Source organism: Rhamphochromis sp. 'chilingali' (genome assembly GCF_963969265.1).
Source record: "Rhamphochromis sp. 'chilingali' genome assembly, chromosome: 7".
Taxonomy (NCBI): Eukaryota; Metazoa; Chordata; class Actinopteri; order Cichliformes; family Cichlidae; genus Rhamphochromis; species Rhamphochromis sp. 'chilingali'.
The window spans coordinates 27,927,842-27,949,364 of record NC_137934.1 but is presented as its reverse complement, the minus strand read 5'-3'; the positions used below and the strand labels follow the sequence as shown (position 1 = coordinate 27,949,364).

General features: G+C 40.4%; 1 protein-coding gene across 1 annotated transcript; it reads left to right on the top strand.

Annotated features, from left to right (window-relative positions):
- Window positions 1-440: 440 nt before the first annotated feature.
- rhpn1 (rhophilin, Rho GTPase binding protein 1) lies at window positions 441-21,514 on the top strand. The gene is made up of 16 exons (XM_080886619.1): window positions 441-667; window positions 858-957; window positions 3,681-3,796; window positions 8,363-8,491; window positions 9,057-9,132; window positions 9,507-9,584; window positions 9,757-9,881; window positions 10,342-10,508; window positions 13,116-13,303; window positions 13,386-13,542; window positions 14,088-14,213; window positions 14,364-14,558; window positions 14,642-14,718; window positions 14,811-14,957; window positions 15,425-15,577; window positions 16,055-21,514. The coding sequence occupies exons 1-16, from the start codon at window positions 648-650 to the stop codon at window positions 16,265-16,267; spliced, it is 2,067 nt and encodes a 688-aa protein (XP_080742745.1). The 5' UTR covers window positions 441-647; the 3' UTR covers window positions 16,268-21,514.
- The last annotated feature ends 9 nt before the right edge of the window (window positions 21,515-21,523 follow it).

The following is a 21,523-nucleotide window of genomic DNA, read 5'->3' as shown; positions in this document are numbered from 1 at the left end:
TCAATATTTTTTTTATTTGTAACCTTGTTGTAACCTATGTTGTAACCTGTTTATTAGTGTTTCCTGTTGATGAACTTTACATACATTCTAAGTTAAAAAGTTTTTAAAAAGGCAAAAAACGCTGCCATATGACAACAGCAGAACAGAGCACGGAGACAATGAATAACAGAATAAGTGATCTAATGTGGAAAATTGTTTTCAGTCCTAGGTTGAGGCGGAGCTTCTGTAATCTTTCCGAGGCCCACACACAGAAGCCAAAGCCCTGCCGTTACCATAGAAACGACTCGCGGAGTATGGGAGATGCCACGAGCGACTCGCAATTGGTCACCTCGGATCGTTGTTCCGTCCCAACCTCCCCTATGATTTGTTTCATGTATTGCCCGTCTTAGAAGCTGCAACATGATTGGCTACCTTCTACATTCGCGGCCCGCCTCTGTGAGTAAGCGCTCCCAGCTGCACACACGTCGGGAAGAGTCGTGCGGACGACGTTGTACATTAAAGCGAAAGCTTAGTTGTTTTCAGGAGTAAAAAAGTTAATCTGCGGTTGACTGTTTTTGGAGTAGTACGCTTACTTGGAAATTCACAAAGTGGTGGGAAAGTTGGGAGACATGTAGAGACTTTTTGATCGCCGGTATTGTAGCTTGACGATGGAGGAGCCAGCGATAAGGCAAGGATTAATGTTAGCCAAATTAACGCTTTTTGGGGAGGATATTTTTGTTTTGTTTACGTTGGGATAAAACTTACGTTTTAAAATGGCGAGTTAAGCTAAGAGTCTTGTTCCAAGAGTGCGGTGGTGTATGAGAAGTGCGTCTAAACGTGCCTGAGTGTAATAAAAATGCTGACATGAATCTTTGCAGAGAGTTTGAGATGTCCCTGTCAGACGGTCCCTCTGACGACGACGACGAATTCCCGTCGACTTTACCCACAGATGGCAGCCACAGTGGGAGCATCCGCAAGGTCAGACACCCACACTCTTACATTCATTTCAAATAAATAAAAAAATACTGGATAAGTAAAATTAGAATACAGTCCACGAGATGATGCTGTGTGGCTTCACATGGGGATCTTATTGGACCTGTAATTAAAACTAAAGAACATGAAACCTGAATGTCATCGATAATCATGTAAATTGGCAAATGTAAACTTTAACTTAGGGAACAAAGAAAGTTAGCAGCAGGGATAATACCCACATTATTGGGAAAAAGAGCACATGTTTTCGCTGACCACATTTTCTGAGTTTTGACATAGTGACCATCCCAATACATCAGAGAAGGGCTGAACTGATCTAGCTCTATATTTACATATACCTTGGTTTCGTGTAGATGTTCACAGAGTGCTGATCGTATACCACTGTTAAATTATTAGTCTGTAATTTATTTATTTTTATGAGACTGTGTGACATCAGGATCCCCTGAAACATTGCTTTCCTGACATTGTTAAATAAAATGTAACAAATAAGTAAATCACAGAATATACATTTACCAAACTGTTAGTTATCACTTTTACCAATAAAAAAATAATAGATGATATATAATCTATGCATGCTGTATTAACAGCAGTGTGTAGTTACTTTGCTTACTGTATGTATATAATAGTGTGTTGTACCAAAAACCTCTTGGTGGTTGCTTTAGTCATTAGCTGGGTGCCACGGTTGCAAGTAGTGTACCTGGAGGATTGTGACATGTCTGCAAACAATTCCAAACTACTTGCCAAGTTGTCTGTGAAAAGCAAGAAGCAAAATGAGTGAGCATTTGCCTTCCAAAAAATTTGCAATTTTTAAAAATGTGTTTCTTTCAGCAGTCAGGCAGAAGTTTCACTGTTGAAGGCGAATGTTCTTTGCCTCCTGTTGGCAGTTTTTCACATTTTCACAAGTTTCTCTAACGCTTGGAGAGTAAACAGCAAGTGTTTACAGACAGTCAGCATCTTCCGTGCACCAGTCTGTTAGTGACCAAAGCAATCAGAAGTACGATTTTCAGTCTTTGTAACCTGCCCTGTCGTGGGAGATCAGTTCAGTTCACTGGAGGGTTACTTGATGTGCGCATGTTAAACAAACTCCTTTACTGGGAGGTAAAGAGATATATGAAGAAAAAGAGAGAGACAAACATAACAACTATATACTGTTGAGATTCCTGGAAGAGGGATAGAGAAGAAGATGGAAGGAGCAGTAGGGCATAAGAAAAAGGGAGTATTCAGCTTGTTTACAGTACAGCTCCGCCATCTGTCATGTAACTGTACATTTGTTTACCTCAGAGTGTGAAAGTGTGCTGTACTGTATGACACATGTCTGGTTTTAGTGAGCACACAAATTACCAGCTGTGAGGCAGTTCTTAAAGTATTGTGAGCAAATTGCCTCTGTTGAAGCAAGATTTTAAAAAGCTGTTAAATCTTCAAACACATGTACAGATCCTGTTAAAGTTTTTTATCTTCTGAGAGAATGTATGTCCTCTGCTTTGTTGTGGCACAGTATTATCATGTTAAGCAGTCACAATGACCTTCACGTGTTGTCACGTCCATCATCTCTATGCTATACTGGGTTTGTAGTGCGAAGTAATTCTTTCAGACTGCTCTCCACTGGCAGTAATGACATGCCATGGTGCCATGGTAAAACTGGGGTTAGTGTCATGTGAAAACAGGAAGGCTTAAAAAAAGTAATTTCTCACTGCGCCGCAGTCTGTTTGAGATTTATTTTCGATATATCAAATCTTATCCCCACTGTGGCTGTGTCTCTTACGGTTTCTTTTTTTTTTTGGACAGGATAATTTCCATCGGGGAAAACATTAGTTAGCTGGTTGTAAGTCTGCCATGCTGCTTCCAGTACTTCTTACTCAGATCATACAGCATGAAGTAATGTTGTCACATTTGCACAGCTGTTCTGTGTTTTCTTGGGCAGACTGCCAAAATATATTAACAGCCACCAAGTATATTTGGTAGTCTAGTGTAGCTGTCTTTTTTTTTAAGTTTTAGGTTTTTCAGCAGCTTCCATGATGGATTTACTGGTACTACATCAGTTTGCTCCGGTTTTGCAAATTCATTAACTCAACCAGCCCTGACCCTTCCACTTTGTGTTTCTCTAAGGCTCGATATCATTCAGCTTCCTCTCCAGACTCCAGTGTTTCTCATACAGGGACTTGATAACGATATAAGTGGAAGTTCACATGCCCTTACCATCGTGTTTCTTTACAGTCTGGTCCACTTGCTAGTTTCTTTTGTTGCTATCTTTGATATTAGTCAGCTGCTTGAGTTTCTCATCCTGTAGTCAACTGGATGGTTTTAAACTGGTGTCTGGAAGTATCTGTGTTGTTCTTAGAGCAGCAGTCCCCAACTTTTTTGCGCCACGGACCGGTTTATGTCCGACAATATTTTCATGGACCGGCCTTTAAGGTGTCGCGGATAAATATAACAAAAATAAAACCAGTACTGGTACCAAAAAAATAGAAGATTTAATCATAAAACATAATTGAAAGACCCAGGGAAACCGAGTTACCGATAAAAACGATAACCCCATAACCTTTACACCCTTATAACATACAGCATCATTTACGCTATTGCTTGGAAAAGGGTTTGCTTTCTTGCCGGTGAGTAGATTAATTAAGATAGTCTAATTCTGTGGGAAATGCAACTTTTGTAGTTGGTCATTCAGTAATTCTTTTACCTCCTCCATTTCTTTATTTCATCTGCAGGGCTGTGATCCTTTGGCTCAGACTCAGCGCAGTAAGCTGCAGCATCGACGGGCTCGCATCAACCAGCAGATCAACAAGGAGATGCGTATGAGAACTGGAGCGGAGAACCTGTTCAGGTGAGACATTGCGACGGATCAGAACATTGCACGCACAATTTTTATTTTATTTTTAATTACTTTTCTGTTGTAATGTTACACGAGGGCAGCACGGTGGTGCAGTGGTTAGCACTGCTGCCTCACAGCAAGAAGGACCTGAGTTTGAATCTATTGTGTGTGTGGAGTTTGCATGTTCTCTCCAGGAACTTTAGCTTACTCCCATAGGTAGGGTGGTTGCAACCTGATATCACAATAGAACTTGAAATAGACACAGCAGTCCACGGTGTCCATTTCACGTACATGCGCACAGAAGTTGCAGTAACGGCAGAGGAAGATATTTTATTTCAAGCCAACATGAACATAATCGTGGAAAAGCATTTTAACAGACATTATTAACATTAACAGTTATATGTATATACATATTAGCTGCCTAGCTTAATCAATTTTGATGATTAAGGACCCTGGAATGTACTTCATACATTTTTCTCACTACCGAATTCGTGGCTTTAAATAGATTATTTCCTCCTTCTAGTAATGCAACATCTGCATGCGTGTCTGTTTCACAGTTTGGAGAGGCAAAAATGGACACGAATCTTCTTGGAAATAAGTGATGCAGTGCTGTAGTGTTGAGCTGCTTTTCCAATCCCATGGGTAAAAAATAGTGAAGCTTTGTGTTTGTCAGCTGTATCACAGTTGCTTTAAATATAATGTATATTCACTCATCACACAGCAACTTTTTCTGTTTGATTTTGTGAGAAATGCCATTCAGGTGCCATCTGTGTTGTCGTCTTTGTTAGTTGCCTCACATTTTTGGTTCAGTCGGTTGATGGGAAAAGGTCAGAGATCACTCCCATCCTAAAGAAACACACACACCAGCACCACCCAGTTTTACAGCTCTGTTCACTGTGTGTGAATATGGCTGTTTATGTGCTTGTGCTGGTTTATCTCCTCCCTGTTGTGCAAATATTTGCTTTTTTTGTATTAATGCTTTTTTCAAACAAAACAGTGAGTGAACACTGCATACTTTGGCAGCATGAGCACCACTGAAGCTAATCTCCCAACTCTCTGAACTGCTGGCCCTGTGTCTTGAAGCAGCCAGTTGTCATTCACACAAACCAGAGAGTTTTACTGGTGAGGAAAGTGAACGAAGTTAAAAATGAAATGTTCACATAGCATCAAGGTCTTGTCTCCGAGGACATTGGCATCATCTTTGTCCAGTGTCTCTCCATGGCTCTCCTCTATATTCTGTCTCCTCAACTCATTCTCAACACGTCCATGTTTATTGCCCACTCAGAGGTAAATTAGTACAGAGCCTCAGAGTATATGCATGAAGTATGTGGATACATTTGCTCTAAACCTCTGCCGTGGCAGTTTTAGAATGTTTAAAGTATGAGCAGACCGCTGTGCAAAAGTCTCTGGAAAGACATGGGACATGCTGCTGCTCCAGGACTATTCGGGAGGAGGAGTAGGAGGAGCCACTTAATTAAAGCAAAGAGCTCCTTTCTGCTTCCTCAGTGGTGCCGCATTAAAATCTAATCTAATCAAAATAACCATGTTTTTAATTTAAGACAGACACTGTTGTCTCAGGACTTGTTTTTGCAACAACTGGTAAAGTTGAAAAAAAGCTTTCTTCTTTCTTTTTTATTTACTCTGTACTCTGTATTATTTTATTGTATTATTACGATGCTTCAAAATGCTCCCATAAGTTTAGTTAGTGTAGAAAACCACAGCTGGTATGAGATTAATAAATTACTCTTTTGATGCCCTATCTGTCGTTCTATTTGCAAATTCTTATTTCATAGTCAAGCCAGTTTGAGTGGCCTGACTGCAGTGGCTGTTGCTGTTTTGTTTTCTAAATGTTTCAAATGATGAAACAGTCCTTAAAGTAATTACTGTGTAACAGGGTGTTAATTTATTTTTATTTGTCTTTTCAATGTTTCCCTAGCTCCACATTTGACCTATTTAGGCTCTTATCCCGAAAGGTGATGACTCAGTTTACTGGATATAAAACAAGCACTCTCTCCCGTTCTATTGGGACGCCCGGTCACATAGACAAAGACCCCCACACAACCCGTCAGCCTGTAATCAGCTAGCTTTGTGTCTGCCCCCGTCCTGTTCCCATGCAGAGATTCCCAGCGGTGCTCTGGCAAGCTCATCCCCCACTTATTTGTCTGGTGCTGTCAGACCTTTTTTTTTCTGTCCTTCTTTTTCCAGTCAAGTGGAACACATAGACACATGAACACACACATACACAAAAACATGTAGCTTTCACTTGCACTTCACTTGTTGTGAAACTGTTGTGGAACTGTGTCATGGTATTAGTGCTGGTGTGTGGGAGTCGATGTTTGTGTGTGTTTGTATGTAGGGGGGTTTGGGATGCTAATTAAATACAGGGGAGGGGGTGTCACTAATCAGGGTTTGTGATTGGCTAATGAAGACGTCATGTTTTGTGCTGCATGTAGGAGCTCAGCTGAGGGGCTGTAATGTTGTTTAAACATCATCCCAGTGACAGGGGTCCATGCAGACCCCAGAGGTCTGCAAAATATCTCTGCATGTGAGATATTTTTCTTATCTCACAGGTGCTTTATATAATTTATTTCATTTATTTATTTAGAAAGAGGGGCAATAGATATTAATGAACATTTAAACAAATGTAAATATGCCAGATTATAGCCTTGTGCTAATTTCCATCTGCAGACCCTCTGGCAGGTTGGTGTTAAACACAAGTTAGTAAAAACATACAGAGACACTATTTACAGGTCATGTGACAAGGACTATTGCTCAGTTTTTTAATGACTTTGTCGATCAGTTTGTTCTTAATGATATCAAAACATTGTTTTCTGTTTCTGCTTTGGTTAGTGCTTTTAAAATAATTAAAATGTGTTATGGCGACAGGAAAAAAAACTTCTAACATTTAAACTTCTCTGATTCTTCATCTCATAAGCAAGAAATACTTGTGTTACCCTTCCGGAGCTGCAGCATGTTGTGTGTGTAAGTGGATGTGTGTGAAGGGGATATTTGGCAGCCTTTTTAATGCTGACTAATCAGATTGGCCCTGGCTTGATCCTACATATCGGCGTTTGTGTGTGTGAGACTGGGAGAGGCAGTGACAGATGAGGAGAGAGGTGAAGCTGAAGTGGTCTAACTGGAAAGCTTAACCTGATTTAAAAAGTCCTCAAAAGTGAGCTTCAGTTGTGTGTTTGAACTGAGATTGGTCATGTGTTAAAGGATAACATGGAAAAAATGCCACAAATTTTTCAAATTCAAAGTGATGTGAGTGTTCTGGTAACAGGTATATGCAACTGAAGCTGAAGTGCTATTTCAAGATAAACACTCAAACATATGTTTTTTTTTTTAGCTCTTTACCGCTCAGCCATAAAAGGCTGATGGGGTGTTGTAGTCATCCCTCCAGATGGGCAGCTGGGCAGGCTGGACACCTAAGTTTGTGATAACTCAAGAAGGAAGTCACCTAGGATTTTCAAATGCCATAGGTGCATCTACCAAAAACCTCGGATGAGTTTGAGTCTTAGTGACCTCAACCTAAAGGTCAAAGGTGAGGGGTAGTTTTCTGAAAAGCTTGTGAATGTGATAACTCAACAACAAGGCGACGTAGGAGCTACAAATTGATATCATCGATGTATCTCCTAGAAATATCTGAGGATTTTGAATCCTCAAAGTCGAGGTCAGAGGTTTAGTTTTCTGAATTTTTTTTGAATATGATAACTCCAGAATGCGACAGTGTATTCATATTCATACCACAGGTGCATCTACTGAAAATCTTGGATGAGTTCGAATCTCAGTGACCTCACTCTCAAAGTCAGAGTAAGTTTTCTGAAAGTCTTGTGAAATCGATAACTTGAAAACAAGGCGACGTGGAGTTTGTAGAAACATCTCCAAAACTGACACCAGATTTCCCGCTAAAACAAGATACAGAATAGATGGGGTGGATAGATGGGCCAGAGGAAATGTAAGTAAATTTGATGTTGCAGGCCTTTATTTTTTCAGTTCATCTAAACTCAACCATTTCTTCTACATTTCTGTGAATTTGACACAGTGCCCATTTTGATGCATTTCTCTCCTTCATGGATAGAATGTCTTTATGACTGCAAAGTCCCAATAATTTTGTGCACTGTTTAGGACCAATAATGGAGGAATTCTCTACCACTTTTCTAAACAACAACATTGTAAACTAGAGATGCTTCAGATTTCTGGGAACATTGTGTACCCCATAGAAGTATGAGCTGGCATTAGTCATCGACCCTCTCATTGTTTTTGGGGGGTGAACCGGAGAAAGTGGTTGACAGAGGGAGGAGAAGGTGGAGAGAGCTGCATAAATTAAAGAGAGGCTTTTTTTTGCCTTCACCCCATCCTGAATTTATGTTCTCAGAAAAGTTTGCTGCATCCACTAATACTGAATGAAAGTAGCAAGTCAGTTTTTAGCTGTGTTGTTCTAATTGTGATACTGGGCTCTACGACAAAGCAGATTAGGAATCAGCCCAAGTACTGTTTTTAGAAAGCCCACAAAGAAGTATTGAGAACTGAAAAACAAAACAAAACACCTGGACGTCTTTGTGTTTTATTCTGCAGGGCGACAACCAACAACAAGGTGAAGGAGACGGTGGCTCTAGAGCTCAGCTTTGTCAACTCCAACCTGCAGCTGCTCAAAGAGGAGCTGGAGGAACTTAACAGCAGCATGGACGTCTACCAGACAGACAGGTGCACAAATGCATGCGTATTTGTCCCATTAATTCCAGGCCGTGCTTATTAGACTAATGATCATTATAATTGGGGAAAACAAGCATCCATTATATTTTTGTAGTGACGCTGGCACTGGGTGTATAACCTCCTTGTACTTGGATATTTGTGATGACCAGTCCTTAGAAATGTTATCTTTGTTTTTTAATAATAGGATGGGGTTTAAGTCAAAGTTGGGTTTCAGTCACATTTATTTAAACAGACTAAAGGAAAGAAGCATCCACATGTGTGTCATGCATTCTGTCACAGCCATAAGATTTTTGCCTCCACGGCTCCGTATCGTGTGAGGGAAAAATCCCCTGATTAGAGTATAGTCAATAACCCTGTGGTGGCAGTGTGCACATTTGTTGTTATTGTGAATGGCAGTAGGTAACTGTGGGGGGTGACAGGCTTACTGCTTGGCTTTAGCTTTTCTGATTAGCAGGATGAAGCACTGAGAATAGTGCTCGCTGGTTTTGAAAACAAGCAGATGGCAGCAGCAGTCATTGCCGAAACCTACACTACCTCTGTTAATTTCTTTTTGTAGTGAGGCTGTCAATGTTCCAATGATCCCACTTGGCTTAAAAGAAACCAAAGAGGTGGATGTCACTGTTGCTATCAAGGTGAAGTCAGCATCTATCTACCTCCTTCTCTTTATTTATCCAGTTTGTTGTTCTTTTCAAGAAAAACTTGTGTTTGAGTAAAAGATTATTGCAATAAATGTATCCTAATAAAAGTTACTGAATCAATGTTTTTAAGCTTATTTTACAAGCAGTGTTTATATTTTTATGCTAATTTACATTAGTTGGCCTGACTTCTTTTCATTACTTGTTCATTACTAAACATTTGACACAGATGGGTAGTTTGATGAAATATCATATTTTTGTGCTTATTTGCTTTCCTTTTTCCAGATAGTATGGAAGAATAACCAAAATCATCTTCATGTGGACACGTGAAGATAATTCTTTTGTCACCGTGTCTCTGTCTGCCTTCACAGGACTTCATATGTGAGCACTACGGGGAGGACAGCTTTCTCTATGACAAGGAAATCAAAGAGCTTATGGAACTTAGACAGGTTAATAAATTCACCCATACAGTTTGATCCAGAGTAAACATTCTGCTCATCATGGGTAGAAAAACAAGTGGAATGAAAAGTATTGATTTATTTAAAGTTGATGTCTCTTTTAGGCTGTCCGTAGCTGACATTAAATGAGTGTTAACATTTAGTTTATTGATTATTCAATCAGGCCATGCGTACACCCAGTCGAAACCAGGCCGGTCTGGAGCTGCTAATGGAGTACTACAATCAGCTGTACTACCTGGATCAACGCTTCTTCTCTGCTCAGAAGAATCTGGGTGTTCATTTCCACTGGTATTATATGATAGCATAATTTAAATACTGAAGGGTTATCATAATCATTAACATGCATTTTACAGTATGTGCAATATGCAGTAAAATAAAAATGGGCAAAGGAACAGTTTTTTAAATGTGCACTTTAGCCGTGTTGTTACTACATCCTGGTGCCTTACTGCTGCTCTCTCTTTCAGGAGAAAATCGAAGCATTCAATAGTTGTTTTCCAGGGACAGATTTATGTAATGTGACTATAAAACCATTTTTCCAGAATTAAAATCTCATTTATGTTTCTAAGTGGTTGGCTACAAATTTTAGTTGAGCTTGAAGGTGCTAATTATGAAGCAGAGCATGGATGGCAGTGTCTCATTCCATGACTGTAAAAAAAAAAACTTAAGCTTAATAGAAACTTTTGTTCCAGCAGCTTAAACTCTGGAGGGGCTTTGCTCATTGGTGGTTCCCTTTTCGTTTGTCATTCAGGTATGACTCTTTGACTGGCGTTCCATCGTGTCAGCGTGCGCTGGCCTTCGAGAAGGGAAGTGTGTTGTTCAACATCGGAGCCCTGTACACGCAGATCGGAGCACGACAGGACCGCTCTGCAACAGCTGGCATAGACCGAGCTATAGATGCTTTTCAGCGTGCTGCAGGTAGCACAATGGCAAAATCATACATCAAAATACTTGATTTCTCGTTTTGTGAGCCTTCAAATACGAGGGGCTTGTTTTTTACACAAAACAGCACAAGGCAATATAGTCCTAGTGCTGGTCCCAAGTCCAGATAAATAGGGAGGGTTGCATCAGGAAGTGCAGCTGATGTAAAATCTTGACCAGATCAAAGATGCAGATCATAAAAAATGAATTTTTCATTCTGAATTTGTCGGGTCTGGGTTAACAATGACTGCATACTAACCCTTATGCCGCATGTGCAAACTGCAAGATAAAGGAGACTGCAAGGCAGTGTTCTGTAGATTGTAGCTAAGCATGAGCAGAGAGGGATAAAGGTGGTGAGCCATACAGTGGGGCAAAAAAGTATTTAGTCAGCCACCGATTGTGCAAGTTCCCCCACTTAAAATGATGACAGAGGTCAGTAATTTGCACCAGAGGTACACTTCAACTGTGAGAGACAGAATGTGAAAAAAAAATCCATGAATTCACATGGTAGGATTTGTAAAGAATTTATTCGTAAATCAGGGTGGAAAATAAGTATTTGGTCACCTCAAACAAGGAAAATCTCTGGCTCTCACAGACCTGTAACGTCTTCTGTAAGAAGCTTTTCTGTCCCCCACTCGTTACCTGTATGAATGGCACCTGTTTGAACTCATCATCTGTATAAAAGACACCTGTCCACAGCCTCAAACAGTCAGACTCCAAACTCCGCCATGGCCAAGACCAAAGAGCTCTCGAAGGACACCAGGAAAAGTATTGTAGACCTGCACCAGACTGGGAAGAGTGAATCTACAATAGGCAAGCAGCTTGGTGTGAAAAAATCAACTGTGGGAGCAATCATCAGAAAATGGAAGACATACAAGACCACTGATAATCTCCCTCGATCTGGGGCTCCACGCAAGATCTCATCCCGTGGGGTCAAAATGATCATGAGAACGGTGAGCAAAGATCCCAGAACCACACGGGGGGACCTGGTGAATGACCTGCAGAGAGCTGGGACCAAAGTAACAAAGGTCACCATCAGTAACACACTACAACGGCAGGGAATCAAATCCCGCAGTGCCAGACGTGTTCCGCTGCTGAAGCCAGTGCATGTCCAGGCCCGTCTGAAGTTTGCCAGAGAGCACATGGATGATACAGCAGAGGATTGGGAGAATGTCATGTGGTCAGATGAAACCAAAGTAGAACTTTTTGGTATAAACTCAACTCGTCGTGTTTGGAGGAAGAAGAATACTGAGTTGCATCCCAAGAACACCATACCTACTGTGAAGCATGGGGGTGGAAACATCATGCTATGGGGCTGTTTTTCTGCCAAGGGGACAGGACGACTGATCCGTGTTAAGGACAGAATGAATGGGGCCATGTATCGTGAGATTTTGAGCCAAAACCTCCTTCCATCAGTGAGAACTTTGAAGATGAAACGAGGCTGGGTCTTCCAACATGACAATGATCCAAAACACACCGCCCGGGCAACAAAGGAGTGGCTCCGTAAGAAGCATTTGAAAGTCCTGGAGTGGCCTAGCCAGTCTCCAGACCTCAACCCCATAGTAAATCTGTGGCGGGAGTTGAAAGTCCGTGTTGCTCGGCGACAGCCCCAAAACATCACTGCTCTCGAGAAGATCTGCATGGAGGAATGGGCCAAAATACCAGCTACTGTGTGTGCAAACCTGGTAAAGACCTATAGTAAACGTTTGACCTCTGTTATTGCCAACAAAGGTTATGTTACAAAGTATTGAGTTGTATTTTTGTTATTGACCAAATACTTATTTTCCACCCTGATTTACGAATAAATTCTTTACAAATCCTACCATGTGGATTCATAGATTTTTTTTTCACATTCTGTCTCTCACAGTTGAAGTGTACCTCTGGTGCAAATTACTGACCTCTGTCATCATTTTAGGTGGGGGAACTTGCACAATCGGTGGCTGACTAAATACTTTTTTGCCCCACTGTACATGAAGCTAAGGGAAAGAGTTGTGGAAGCTAGGTTAAGAAGAGGTTTGATCAGCGAGCAGCAGTCTGGCTTCGTGGCAAGAACTACACATGCAATGTTTGCTTTGAGAGTATTGATGGAGGTCAGAAAGAGCTTCACTGTTGTCTTTTTGAATCTAGAGAACGCATGTGTTAGGGTACCAAGAATAGGAAATATTGATATTGCATGAGTAAGTCAGGAGTGACAGAGAAGAATGCAACATGTAAAGAGGAGGGATAGTGGATATATTGTGTAAAGGATGTTGAAGATGAAGCTTCCAGGCAGAAGGAAAAGAAGAAGACCTCAGAGGAGCAAAGGAGGACGTGCAGAGGGTTGCTGTGACAGAAGACAATGCTAGGGATAGGGCGAGATAGAGGCAGATGATTCACTGTGGCAATCCCTAAAAGGAGCAGCCAAAACAAGAAGATTGCCATTAATATAACAGATTTTGTTGTTGTTTATAATCAGCTATTGATGATTTTGAGGTACCCAATCCTGTAAATTTAAAGCTTTTGTTCAGTTGTTTTTATTATATACTTTTGATATAATAAACATTGATGTCAGGATGTTTGAATTCACATGGCTAATTGGTAATTTATTTATTTTTTAATGTGTAGGTGCATTTAATTATCTTAAAGAGAATTTTTCCAACGCTCCAAGTCTGGACATGAGTAGTCCATCACTCTGCATGTTGGTGCGGCTCATGCTTGCCCAGGTACAGGAGTGTGTGTTTGAGCGCATCACCCTGACCACACAGGACACGCACTTTACCTCCCAGCTCCGGCTGGCACAGGAGGCTGCACGGGTGAGTAAATACATATGTGCTTTGTTTGTGTTATTACCCTTAATGCCCTATGTTTAACCGTATGCATGTGTGTTTTTTGTAGGTGTCAGATGTTTACTTGTTAGTGCAGCAGACTATGACACAGCCTTTGATGAAGGACTACGTGCCATTTTCATGGGTGTCCATGGTTCAGGTAAAATCTGAACACTTCCGCGCTCTCTCCCACTACTACGCTGCTGTTGCACTCTGCGACCACATGTGTAAGTACAAAATTTACTCACATGTTCATTAGGGAGAGTTCATACTTCTTGTTTTGTAGATAACCTTCTGCCTTGACTATATTTAATTTTGAATTAAAGCAGTACACTTGTGTCTTTAAAAAGTCTTAAAATCAAGTTGAAGCTTGTTACATACGTAAGACACTTTTTGCTGCTAATTTATAAACAGACTGTAATGTAATATTTTTTATCAAAGACTGACATTCTTGGTGGTGTGAGAGTGGTGTCAGACTGATCCAGCGGGCAGTGTGCGACGTTATCTTGTCTGTGCTTGTCATCTTGTCAGCAGTCTGTTAATGCCTAATGAGGCAAATTCATCAACAAAGCTGTTTTCCTCTGTCACCTATGGAGTACACCTCTGTCCTGTGTATCACCTATGCAGCATCAAAAGCACTGTGTTTTGAAGAAGAAAACTGACATTTCTAGTGATTTACCCAATAAACCTAACTATTGTATTCTTTTCCAGAGATAATGCTCACCTAATTAGCATTTCTAAACAGATCTTAGCTGTATATATTTTTCCATAGTGTTGGCAGGAGGGGAGGAAGAGGAGGAGGAAGCTGAGAAGGCCTTCCTTCAGTGCCATGCCAGTGTTCCTGCTGGGCCACAACTCAGCCAGGTTCTTCAAGATCCTGAAAAAAGACGAAAACTTGGTGAGTTTGTATTCATCACGTAGCTGCTATGAGCTGCGTTGTGCAAGCATCTTGAAAATGAACCAAAATGCTCATGTTATAACTTGAATAGTTATATTCCCATTCTTTGAAACCTTTATTTTTTTAATAATAATTTCTGCTTACATGAAGGTAAGGCCCACCTGCGGCGTGCTGTAATCAGACATGAGGAGGCCATGCGTGTCCACAGTCTGTGCAAGATCCTGAGAAAGATGGATATCCTGCAGGATGTGCTCTCTGTCACACACAAACGTTCCCTGGACAAATACTCAGAGCTCGACCGAGAGGACGACTTTGATGAAATTGCAGAGGCCCCAGAGATACAGTGTGAGTGTCACGTATAATCGTAAAGTCAGTGATTACATTTTCTGTTTGATTAAATCATAGTGACTAACTGGCTTCTTTACCAGCTCATACCCACCAGAAACCAGACGTCATTCCACCCAACTTCTCCACAGTCAAGGTTACTGATATCTTCCAAAGACTGGTAAGTCCCACAGGGAAGAAATAATACACACTTGGCAGATACCTACCCAGGTTAGGTAACCATTAAAATTGTTTCCTGTTCTTGTGCTCTAGGGTCCACTGTCAGTGTTCTGTGCGAGGGCTCGCTGGGGCCCGATGCGTGTGATCTGCCTGAATAAGAGAGAAGGAGGACTGGGGCTCACGCTCAGAGGAGACTCTCCTGTCCTGGTGGCTGGAGTGGTGCCTGGAGGCTGGGCAGAGGTGAGATATACCCTGCACATCTAGAGAAGATTCTGTGAGAAGAAAAGATCTTCTCTTGTATTCTTGTAGTCTTATTTCTATTCTATTTTTATCCTCTCAAAAGGAATTGATTTGCAGTTTGATTCTAAGATTTAAATATTTTAAGACCTGCTTTCCTGTCTACTTATTGTATTATTATGGGGTCTACCTTACAATATAAAGTGCCTTGAGGTGACTGTTGTGATTTGGCGCTGCATAAATACAGTTGAATTGAACTTGATTAAGTAGTTAACTGCAAAAAAGAGCCATTCATTTGTTATTTAGAAAAGAGTTGTGATGGACATGAAGGAGACAAAATGCAATACACTTCCTTCTTTTGTCTCCTTCTTCATTGTGGGAATATATTGCGGGCCTGCATACTTGCATGAAAAAAATGAGGTCAAAACATGTAATTAAGATGAACTAATGATGTTACATGATGTGTTCAGGAGGCTGGACTGAGGGAAGGAGACTACATAGTAGCAGTAGATGGAAAGGACTGTAAGTGGGCCAAACATGGTGAGGTGGTCCACATGCTGAAGAGCTGCAGTGACAGAGGGGTGGAGATCAGTGTGGTCACATTACACTCACATGATACACAGGTAAATATGTGTATGAGCTATGTAGGGTATTCATAAGCATGTAGATTTCAGATAAACTTCCTTCGTAGAGACGTAGAGAACAATAAATTGTTGCAAAGCTTTTTGGTGGCATTTATTTTTTGTTGTTTTCCATGGATGTCTAGCCCTTTTCCAGCATAAGCAGCATGAAAAGGCCGTGCTCAGTGACCTTTTTTCAGAATTTACCCTTCTGTCTCTCTGATGGATGCTTTTTACCCCTCACCTGTAAAATGCTGAAACAAGGGAATATGAGTGTTTGTCATTTGATTACATTTGAGCCATCTTTATACTAACCTAGTATTAGCCTGAAGGCTCAGGTCAATGCAATACTTTATTTTCAAACCTTTGAATCAAAACTGAAAGTCTCTTCTTTGATTCCTTAAATTGTGGAAATATCTGTGGGGTTTGGCTGCTGTTTCAGTGGTTGTGTACCTGTGTGTATGCTTTTTTGTTTCTTAGCAGGTGGAGAGGAGGGCAGTTATGCTGTCGCTGTGCAGCGACAAAGAAAACACTCGGCATCGTCTGCTGTCTGGGGCTAAAGGCCAGAGCTCCGCCTCTTTGCTGAACTGGAACAGGAAGAAAAAGAGGGAAGACAGCACGATCACAAAAAGACTTGGAAGTGCTTTCAGTTTGTCGTTCGGAAGCATCCGAGACACTGAGGCCATGTACTAAGAGACGACTTCAGAAGAATCACTCAGGGAATAGCAGCGGAGCACACGGTACAAGTACAGCAGACACAAAGAAACAGCCTCTCCTGAGTTGAGGAGGTAGGTGATGATGCAAAGCTGGGACAAAGGAAAAGAAAAAACATGTATAGTCAAGGAACACGTGCTGTGCCAGGTTCTTCTTGCACACTCCAGCATATCTGACATCTTCGTCAGTTAATCATTGAAATGTGATGTTTATTACTTTTACCCATTGTACAAAAGTGAATTTGAAGTATCACAGAATTGTGTCCTGGCATCTTTCTAACAGAGACTGCGCAGTAGGGAAGTCGATAGTGGAAATATGTCTGTAATTTCTCACCTGAAGTCACTACTATGAAGGATCTGTTTGCAAATGAGCAGCACAATATGGCACTGCCCACATCCAAGATACCATGGCTTCACTTTTTGGGACTGTCTACATTGTACAGGCCTTGAACAGTGTCCCCAGTTCCTACACTGGGGTAACCTGACTTTGAATTTAAATTGCATGTTTAGGAAGAATGTGGTGGCAATGTATATAAAGTCAGTAAGTGTGTGAGTAAATAGATGCAAATTTTCCACAGGGCCTAGCAAAGTTACATTTGTAGAATTTCAATGAGCTTTATGTCATATAAGTGCAGTAGCTACAAAAATAAAAGCACAAAAGTATAAAGGGAGCAAAATAACAGAACTGAGGCTTCTTCTTAATTAATTTCAAGGCTTTACAAACATACATGCTTGCTGTGTTGAAGCTGACAGCTGTACAGTACCCTTCTTTATGGACACACTTTAAGTGTTCAAGCACTGTACAATTCTGCCTGATACAGCTGGCAAAGTTATTTGGTAAGAATAAAGAAAAAAAAAAAACAGCTTCTGTCAGAGTGTAGTGGTTTACACAAATTACTTTGGGGTTGCGTCAGAAGAGATATCTGGTGTAAAAACCTGCCAATGTGGTGCTACCCACTGTGATGATCCCTTGTAAATACAGCTGAAAGTAGCTTCTCTAAATGTTAATAATCGTTGAAGAAGATAGAGCAGAATTAGCAAGGAAGCACAAAATTTCTTGTACTGTATTCTTGATGGGACCGAATAGACCAGCAGTCACCTGTGATTAACCACTGAAGGCCTCCAACGGTTAATCTGTTCACTTCTGACAGAAAGCACATTCAGTTTTTAATAGATTAGGATTAATTCAGACAGTCAGTTCAACCTGGATTTATTACTAAAAGTGTCATGTTGGAATTAATCCTTAGATCATTTTTTTATGTTTAGTTTTATCATTTCTAGGTGACTAAAGCACTTGAACTTTGCTCTGTTTTCTAATGTAGTTTTAGTATTTTGAATGCACTGTGACAAATATTTTGTAAATGTAGTTTCAGGTTTTACAATAATGCCTATGATGTACTCACATTGAGAGGATGTGTGTTTGGATGTCAAATGTGATAGAGAGCGATCATGTAGGAAAAGCATGACATGAGGTGTGATTACATCAAAGTCCACTGTGTTTAACAATGTCCAGCCACTGTACTGTATGTTAGAAACAGCCAATGTTGCATCTGTAGTTGTAAGAGCTGTATTGAGAAAATGTTTCTTTCTTTAAATCAATGCTGTTTGAACTTTTTGTAAAATTTTGATACAACTTGAAGTAGCATTTTGTTCCAGCTTAAAATGAATGTTATTTGAGTTTGTCGTGTTCACTGTGACATGACGGTCCATAGTCATGAGTGTGGAAAGCATGAGGGGACAAGAGCAAAAATTAGTGTTTATCTGAGTCTTGTTTCGTCTAGAAAATCTTAAATATAGTTTTAAAAGGTCTGACAACTTCTTTCACAATGATGATATTCACATTCCTTTGGAAATTAGCAACTTTTGTGCCACTTTTGACAGTAAGAAGACTATTGCGATGCGATACCATGATTCGTGCATCCACCAGAGTATGAATGTTAGATAGAAAGAAAAACACTTAAGCATAGAAAAAATTGCTTGTATGAATAGACATGAACGAGGTACGTTGTATAAAGCACTTTGATTGCTCAGCTATAGTAGAAAAGCACTATATAACAACCAGTCCATTTAACATTTACTTTTCTCCACTTGTGTTAGCACAGAGATGCTAATTTCTTTCCTCTGTTCACTAACATCAACTACTCCAGTTTCTGGAACTGAGATAACAGTTTCATTTTCTCCATCCTGTGTTTGAACATTCTTGATAACCCGTTTTTGACCCGAGGCTGCCAGATAATCTTTCCTCCATCCTGCTTTTGAAACATTTTTTAATTCCCTGTTGAGACACTGAGTTACCAAATATGCTTCTCTACATCCTATTTTTTCCATTACATTTCAGTTCACATTGTCAGCAGTTTTCCAGATACACTTTCCCTATTCTACTTGTTATATTTGTCTGCTTAATTTGTATTTGTTGAGCATTCTCCTGTACTGTGTTTAGCCCCAATAAAATTTAGCAATTACATGTTATGAAATATAGCATGTCTGTCTTCTGAGACATGCAGCTTGTGGGGATAGGTTAATTGGATAATCCAAATTGCCACTAGGTGTGAATGTGCGAGTGAATGTGAGTGCGAATGGTTGTCTGTCCCTGTGTGTTGGCCCTGCGACAGACTGGCGACCTGTCCAGGGTGTACCCCGCCTCTCGCCCTATGACAGCTGGGATAGGCTCCAGCACCCCCCCGTGACCCTGAAAAGGATAAGCGGAAGTGAATGGATGGATGGATGTATGGGAAATATACTCACACCCCTTATCAGTTCAGGTGCTGTAGGAAACTGGTTCAAATGAAAGAACGTTGCTACAATCCAGCACCTGATTTCAGCTCTCTGTTTTCACAGCTTAAGTAAGGCCAGTGTACATCTAGGCCATGATTTTCTTCCATCTTCCTTCACTCGAAAGCTAAATCTTTGTCAGAAAGTATTACTCAGTGGTCTTATCATTGCATTTCCGTTCTCTGCAAGCATTGTTGCATGCAGTTATGTGGTCAGATGTGTTTGATCAGTAGTGCTCTGACTACAAATGGAAACCAGATGGGATTTTCTGCAGTATGAGATCTTGTTCCTTTCCTTCAGATTACACATTTATATGCAGGAAATGCAGATTGCTCCTCAAGCAGTCTACCTATTGTTGATGAACTGCTGCTGCACGGCTTTGGTTTACTTGCACCCAATGTTGATAAGTTAAACTTCTGATGCTTTCAAATCCATAACACCCTGTTTCTTAGGGATCAAGCCATTTCAGACAGAAACCACTGAGAAACGTGACCACACACATCTCCACAGTTGCCCAACAGCACAATTACGTTGACACCCTTTGCCAGCTTCAATGGCAGTTTTTAGGGCCAGCTGCACTTTCAGCAAAACACTTAGCACTGCACAAATACCAATCCAGCCAGTTTTATGGCAGAATGCGGTTCTACACCAAACGACCCAAGTTCAGTCAGAAAAGTTTCTTCTAGCCAACATCAGCTGTTTTCAAATTTGTTCGGTAGTAATAGTGGCTCTTTTCCACAGGCATAAATCATCAAGAGATCCATTTTCATTCACGTAGACAACCCAACCTTGTTTGACATAACCATCTTAGACAGAAGCAACTGCTGTCTTTGACTTAACATGACTAGATTTAGAAATTTGGTTCATTTCATCCCAAACCTGCTTTTCTGAATTTTCAGTCACTCCCTATTATGTGAATTAAAATGTGTACCATCAAAGTGTCACTACTCATTACAAGCCTTTAACATTAGATTCATTTCTCTCACTGTCTACATTTAACTTCCGATCCCCGATCCTAACACGTCATTAGCATTTAGTCGGTATACAATCACAGCCACCCCGTGCAAATCCATTCTGCTTTCTTTGGGGATCTGCCAGGGCCAGAAGCCACTGCTGACTGTTGAAGAGACGCTGGCCTAACTTGTTTCGTTTGGAGTTAGTAAAAGTTGAGATTAAGTTAATAGAAATTCATTTTTTTCCTTGTCTGTACTTTTTTGTGTGATTATTAAGTAAGTCTTAAATTGGCTTTATAATTGTATTTACAGCTCCCAGCTTAAATTTAAGGTGTTGCAACCTGCAGATGCACTGCATTATTTTGCAATGACATAGATTTATGTCTGTTGACTATGTGTTTCTATCACTACAAAAACTTTGTTTATGGCATTAGAAAAATAGATTTGAACTCTTTGAAAATACTTTTTAAATCTTTTTATTGTGATTAGACCCAAATACTTTTTTTTGTTATGTCCTCTCTGGCTTTCCATGTGTGTGTGTGTGTGTACATTTGAGTAAATGCTTGGAATTGACTGTTTTTAAGAGAAATGAATTTGTGTTTTTGCCTGAATATGTGACCATCCCTAATACTGCATTTGGGGATTTGCACAGTACTTTTTTCCTTAAATAAATACAATAAAAGTGAATAATGACCTGCTGCCATTCTTACTGTTGCATTTACTGTAACACATGCAGTAGCACGCATCATAGAACCATGATGCATTGAGCCACAGCTTTTAATCTTTGAATTCAGCTGTTTTCAGTCTCACAGGGGGTCGTGTGATTGGTGGTCTTTCCCTTAAAATATAAAGCACCTTAAAGTTACTGTTGTGAATTGAAGCTGTATCGATTAAAATTAATCTGTACATTCAATTGCATTGTTTCATACAACTCAATAAATATCAGCAAATACAAAGTGCTCCTATGCAGTGTAGCGCAGTCTGCTGAGTATTCTCTTTAGTATCACTTATCAAACTCCACCTTTACACAGCTGTATTCTGGCTGGAGGGTTTGAAACCAGCCACAAAGGCTTATGTAATATCTGCTCTTATACTACAGGGTAAAGTTGGGTACATCCACAAAGCATACCAAACCTCAGAAGCAGCAGCACAGGTTACCTGCCCACAGCTTACATGTAAAGAAAGTAAATCTAGTAAAGCTAAAACAATTTTGTACATGACTCGTTTCTACTTTCAGTTATTTCTAAATTCTGCACCAGAGCCTTTGGTGCCTCACTTGCAAAGTTCCACTTTAGGCCCAGAATATATGTTTATGTCATTTTATGCAGAGACTGCCCACCTCTGCTGCACTGTTGTTAAGGGTGTTATTATGGAAGTTTCTGATAAATCCATCAGTGTTATGTGTCAAAAGGAAGGACACACGTGAAATGTTTCCATCACTGTTAAAAAAATAAGTAAAATCTGTCATAAATATTTGGTTAATGTGAACTCTAACGTACAGTAACAGTTGT